At 34.2% G+C, this 6,780-nt stretch overlaps 1 protein-coding gene across 1 annotated transcript in view; it reads left to right on the forward strand.

Annotated features, from left to right (window-relative positions):
* The window catches only part of LOC106876024 (patatin-like phospholipase domain-containing protein 7), an 83,425-nt gene that overhangs the window by 47,330 nt on the left and 29,315 nt on the right, over positions 1–6,780 (forward strand). The window contains exons 18-21 of the mRNA XM_014924399.2: positions 1–9; positions 668–793; positions 2,632–2,695; positions 4,591–4,762. The exon at positions 1–9 is cut by the window's left edge and continues 119 nt beyond it. Coding sequence (XP_014779885.1) covers positions 1–9; positions 668–793; positions 2,632–2,695; positions 4,591–4,762 — 371 coding nt within the window. The remainder of the gene's footprint in view (positions 10–667; positions 794–2,631; positions 2,696–4,590; positions 4,763–6,780) is intronic.

A 6,780-nucleotide genomic window follows, 5' to 3' on the forward strand; every position in this document is an offset into this window, starting at 1 on the left:
GCAGATCAGGTAATGAATCATACTGATAAACAAAATAATGACATATTGCTGTAGTAATGTTATGTTGTTGTAATGTTCTGTGTGCACAAATATTGTAAGGTTCAGTTATATTGTTTGTAGTGTTAGTCTCATCTCTGCTTCACTTATCACATCTTGCATCAAATTTTATTCATATAAATTCCTCTCCACAACACTTGTAATAGCTTTCTACTAAATAATTTTATATATTGTTCATTTGTTTGTAAGTTCAACTATTGAATGCACTCCATTAATTTGGGAGTTATAAACGTTTACTATATATGCATATGTAATGTTTACTTGAATTTCATGTTCATGTAAAAATATTTTACTTTGTTAGATAAAATGAAACATAATTGCCTTGTTCAGTTATTGGGCTGTGTCAAGAAATGAAATGAGGTATTCCCTGACAAAGCCCACTCATTGAACAAGTCAATTAGGCTTTGTTTTAACTCAAAGTAACCTTTTTGCCTGAATTTGAAGCTCAAGTTGCTGTCAAACACATCTTCACAGCACACTCATTTGCCCACATAAACTGATATAATTTAGAAAAGTTAATGCTTTTAATGCTGTCATTCTTATGAACTAATAAACAAATAAAAAAAGTATATCTATTTCATTAACACTTTAAAATATTTACTTTTTACAGCTCCACTGAGTATAGAGAACCGGCTATTAGTTTCAAACCTTTCAACTGTTGCTGTTGTCCCTGTCTCACGTGATGTACCTCTTACTAATTTTGTTCTGGAACTACAACATGCTCTCAATGCAATAGGTAAATCTTGTTTTAATATTCAGTTTCTATTATAAGGCTTGGTGCTGTGTTGTTGAACCCCTATACCAGCTTTCATTGAGAAAATGTATTACCATATCACTATAATATATCTGGGGCTGTTTTATCGAATATGTTCTTACTTCTTTAAAACTTTCTTTAAAACTGTTAGAACAAATTTGAAATGAGCAATTTGGTTGCTGTATCTAGCTGGTTTGCTCAAAGACTGGGACTGACTGGAATAGTAGAGCAATGAACTAAATATCTTAAAGTATTTGTTTTTGTGTCTTTACATTGATTTCAAATTCTGCTGCAATTTATTTTGTATTGTATTTTTTTTTTGAGAGGAGGTGGGGGTTCCACAAATCAATTTCCTGTAATAGTCTTGCAAGTTACATGGTGTCTTTACTAGTGCTGGTACCATGAAAAAGCACCCTGTACACTCTGTAAAGGTATCTGGCTGTAGAAACCATGCTAAAGTAGACATTGGAATATGATGCAATCTTTGGACCCATTGGATCCTGTCAAACTCTCCAACCCATGCCAATATGGAAGACAGACATTAAAAGATGATAATGATGAATTTAGGGTTGATTTAATAGACATTTGCCTTTCTTTTCAATGTATTGGTTTAAAACAATCAATACTTCAATGAAAATTGGTACCAGTATACCAACACACTTAATAAACTAAGTTTATTAAATGATTTGCTTCCTTAAATAGACTAAGAAACGAGTTTTATAAATGGAATTCATTCTTAAAATATCTTTTGTTGATAGAAATTATTTGATTTGTGGCGCATTATATCATTTTAATTAACAGTAGGAAAATTAATTGAACATCACTGGGTTATAATTGAATCCTTTTGTATACTTGTAATGTGTAAAGCTAAAATTTTTCTTTAAGCATGAAAGATTCCTGAAGGCAGCTGTAAACAATTTCAGTGTATCTTGTATTATTAAATGAAGACAAAATCATCATCATCATTTAACGTCTGTTGTCCATGCTGGCATGGGTTGGATGGTTTGACTGGGCTTGCATGCTGGAAGGCTGTGCCAGGCTCCAGTGTGATTTGGCATGATTTTCTCTGGCTGGATGCCCTTCCAACCACTCCGAGAGTGTTATGGATGCTTTTACGTGCCACCGGCACGGATGCCATTTGTGTAACACCAATATCTGCCATGACTGCTATTTTGCTCAGCTTGATGGGTTTTCTTCTTAAGCACGACATAATGCCAAAGGTCTTGGTCATTGGCTCCATGAGGCCCAACACTTGAAAGGATCTCAGCCACTTTACCTCCATTGAGGCCCAGCACTTGAAAAGAATTCAGCCACCTCACCTCCATGAAGCCTGCTTGAAAGGAACTCAGCCACCTCGCCTCTGTGAGGCCCAACACTCAAAAGGAACTCAACCACTTTGCCTCACTGAGGCCCAGTGTTCAAAAGGAATTCAGCCACTTCACCTCTGTGAGGCTCACTTGAAAGGAACTTAGCCACCTCGCCTCCGTGAAGCCCAATGCTTGAAAGGAACTTGGCCACTTTGCTTCTGTCAGGTCCAATGCTCGAAAGGTACTCAGCCACTTTGCCTTCGTGAGGTCCAATGTTCAAAGGTTGATCTTTTTTTACGTGCCACCAGCATGAGTGCACTTGACTTGATGGGTCCTCTTAAGCAGAGTACATCTCGATCACTAGTTATGTTATATAATGTTATATAATATTATTTAGCTCATCATTTATATTATCATTGAAGAATTCTTAATTTCTTTTCTGAAGAATTATGATTTCGAAAGTAAATAACTTTGTCCTCAAATCTTACACCAAGCTTTAAATTTATTTTGTAGGTCCAACTGCTCGGATCACTAGTGAGATAGTCAGTGCAAGAATTGGTAGTTCTGGATTTAACAGGTAATTATAGAACTAATATTCTAATATCCGTATTTCTCTATGAAAGTTTTCATTGTATCTGTTTGAGAAGCTACACTTTAGAAGCTATAATCTAAAGGATTTAGTCTTACTTTTATTGAAGAAGATTAGGACACTTGTCAGAAACAATAGTTCCAAACAAAATTACTTATAGCATTTGGTCTCATCCATCTAAAATTCTGTGTTCAAATCTTATCAGGGTTAATGAGGCCTTACTGTGAGGGACCACCCTGAGATCTTATCACAACTATTTTATCTCTCTTTCCTGCTCCCACTCTCACTTCTATAATGTGAGACCCTATGTAACTCCTCTGCAGCATGAAGCCTGTTCTGTTCTGGCCCTTTCTCTCATTAACTAGCATAAAGCCACCTCCTTTTCTACTGTTGTCCCATTCAGTCAAAATGATCATGCAAGCTGCATTGCAACCTCGCTAGTGTTGGTGCCCTGAATAAAACCCTCAATGCAATCTGTAAAGTGGTTGGTATTAGGCAGGGCATCTAGCTGTAGAAACAAAACCAAAACAAACAGTTGAGCATGATGCAGTCTTTGAACCCATCAGGTTCTGTCAAACCAGCCAACCCATTCCAGCATGGAACATGGATGTTAAGATAAGAACAATAAAAGTTGTGGTCTTATGCCAATATAAGAAATCAATAATTTAGAATTGTGAACAAAATTTTAGAAATTGCTTTAAGTAGAGGTAACAGAATTAAAGCTTTTGGATTTAATCATTTCATGTTAAATCAAAATAGATTTCTGTAAACTTTTCTTTAAATTGTTGATATCCAGTAATGCTCTCTAGCTCGCTTCTCTTCATCTTAGTCTTTGAACCAGTTTCTCAAGAATTCAATTTTGGGTACTTGATTGAAGATTCTTATAAAAAAATCAAAGGAACAAGAAAAACTTTCTAGTTTAAGAGAACATATTTGAGTCTAATTAAGGTACTTATTAGTAAAAGAGTTCACAAGGAAGTGGCTTTTGTCTTATGCGAGAGTGAATTAAGCAAGATCTCAATATTTTGTAGTTAATGCAAATAATGGTTGCAAAAATCACTTCTGTCAGTTTAACTAAGAACCAATTTCAGGTGTGCTAAATCAATTTGAATTGTTAGCAACTTTGAATTGCTCAGATGACTTATTGACATAGTAGATATATTTTGTATAATTAAAATAGTTAAGGCAGTGATTTGGCAGAATTATTAGCACTTTGGACAAAGTGCTTAGTGACATTTCTTCCTGCTCTTTACATTTTGAGTTCAAATTCTGCCGAAGTTGACTTACCTTTCATCCTTAAGGTCAATGAAATAAGTACCAGTTGAGTACTGGGGTTTATGTAATCAAGTATTCCCCTCCTCTAAAATTGCTAGCCTTGTACCAGAATTTGAAACCAATATGGTTTTAATGTGAGAAATTATTGATTATACAAAGATTTAAAACTGAAACCGATGGAGACGTTTAATAACTGTTCTAAAATCTTCATTTCTCTTGAATTCATATAAAAGTTAAATTGTGTTGTTAATGCTGATAAAATATTCAAATTTCATAATAGGTGAATACTGTTAACACACATTTACTGACAAGAAAAGTAAATAGAGATGACTGAAAAAATCTGAAGTTTTTACTTTCAGCAAATTGCATCATTTTGTGACCTTTAGTAAAAAACAAATATAAGCAAGGCTCTTCTCTCTGTTTGCAGAATGACACTTCATTCTGGGGACTCTGTTGGTCTATGGAAACCATGCATATGTATGAGTAGGAATAATTATTATTATAATAGATGTGCTGTCAGGAGTTAGATGAATCTAAAATGTTTCATTAATGTTCCTTTTCTTTAAAAGAAATTAGCTGGTAATTTTGCTTTTTTTTTGAAATTTCAGTTTGAATGACTTCCGTTTGTTCAGCTGGCTTGGACAACACGAAGATATTAATCGAATGGTTTTATACCAATGTGATAATACAATGACACGATGGACTAAGCATTTTGTGAGGCAAGCTGATTGTATCCTAATTGTTGGTGTTGCCACAAATGACCCCACATCATTGGGTGAAGTATGCACTAATCTTTAAAATCTTAACTTTACCCATGCTACTCAGTAAATCTAATTTACCACTATAACCCTCTCATTAAAATCGTTCTTCGATCCTATGTGTGTTTATATATATATATATCACAAATGATTTTCTCTTTCAAGCTCAAAAGTTGAGAGCAGTTCTTAACTGGCACTGACTTCTGTTACTAGTTTCTTCACCATATGTATTGTTATTGTCAAGTAAATAGTTCATCCAAACCGAATGTTGTCACTTAAAAGCTAATTGATATTCCTAATTACTTTTTTTATAACATTTATTTTGCAAAGTATTTTTTAGACTAAATTTTTCACAAGTGCATTTACACTTATATATATGTACACGAATTATCTTATTTTATTGGAGAGAAAAAGGCTCTTTTTTTTTTTTGTTAGAGTAACATATTTAGTAATTATTGAAAACTAGAAAATATTTTGTAGCACATTAATTTGTACCTTTATTTAATTTAACTAAACAATAATTGCACATCAGGTTTTCAACAGGTAAATCCTCATTTGCATGTATCTAGGTGTTAAATATAAGCTATAGCACAATTTTTCTTTAAATGCTGTACACTCTGTTTGCTGCATATATTGCTTTTTGCAACAAAATGTCTTGAGTTATTTTCCAAGTGCAGTGTCCTATTATTGCCATTTATATATATTGAGTCATCCCATAAGTAATGCAGTTTTTTTTATACTGCTTTTATTTTTCAAAATTAAAATAAACAAAATTCTTTTTTAATCTAAAATATACTCTCCTTAATTTTCTACACTGCTCTTCCATCTATCTGGTAGATTTGCAAGGCCCCTCTTCCAAAATTCACTTGTCCGTGATGAAAAATACTTCTCCAGTACCGTTCTAATTTTGTCTACAGAATTCATGGTTTTTTCTGTTCAAATGACTTTGAAGACTGCAGAATGAATGATAATCAGATGGAGCAATGTTTGGTGAATATGGTGGGTAGAGCATCATTTTCCATTCAAACTACTACAGCCTTTGGAATGTCATCCTTGCTGTATGTGGCCAAGCATTATCCTAAAGGAAGAACACCTTTTGTATTGAAACCAAAGATGGTCGTTTTTCTTTTAACACTGCTTGCAGTAGATCTCTTTTGTTATCGTTTGGTTTGGGTTTAAAAGTTTGAAGTGGACTAAACCTTTCATATTCCATCAAACAGATAACAACACATCATGTGGGTGAAGATCTTCTTTAGCCTGGGGTGCTGGTGTTTCTCCTTTCCCTACCCACTGTCTTCGGCACTTGACATTTTTATAGAGAACCCATTTCTTGTCGCCAGTTACTATTCGGTCCAAAAAAGGTTCATTCGTGAGATGTAACAGCAAAGAAGAGCACACATTCACTCTCTGTACAGGATTAGACTTGGAAAAGTTTGTGAGGAGCCCATTGACTCAATTTGCTGATTTTTCTGATGGCATGTAGGTGTTGATGAATGATTGAATGACAAAATCCAAGCTTCTCTGTTAGTTCCTCAACAGTTATGATGGGATTTTGTTCCACCAGGGTTGCAGGATGTCCTCATTGAGCTCTACAGATCTTCCAGTACAAGGCTCGTCTTCTAGGCTGTTGTTTCCAGCTTGGAATTTCTTGAACCACTGTTGACACTGGCTTATTTTCTGATCCCCATATACTGCATTAATATTCCTCACACTTTCTGTTGGATTTCCGGCTTTCATTGAACTCATAAAGCAAAATATGCTGAATATGCTCCTTTGTCACTTCCATTATAGCTTTGAAGAAATAACTTAAAATCAAATTGCGCTCTTCAAAACTTGCACTAAGAATAGATACAAGGTAAAATTACTACCTGATTTTATACCAAGTTGATGCAGGTAGTTTATCCTGTCCCCCTCTGACTTTTAGTTCATAATTCATGCAGTTGAAAAAACCACATTATTTATGGGATGATCCAATACATACGTACATACATATATATATATATGTATATATATATATGTATATATATATATGTATATATA

This window comes from Octopus bimaculoides, chromosome 1, assembly GCF_001194135.2.
Source record: "Octopus bimaculoides isolate UCB-OBI-ISO-001 chromosome 1, ASM119413v2, whole genome shotgun sequence".
Taxonomy (NCBI): Eukaryota; Metazoa; Mollusca; class Cephalopoda; order Octopoda; family Octopodidae; genus Octopus; species Octopus bimaculoides.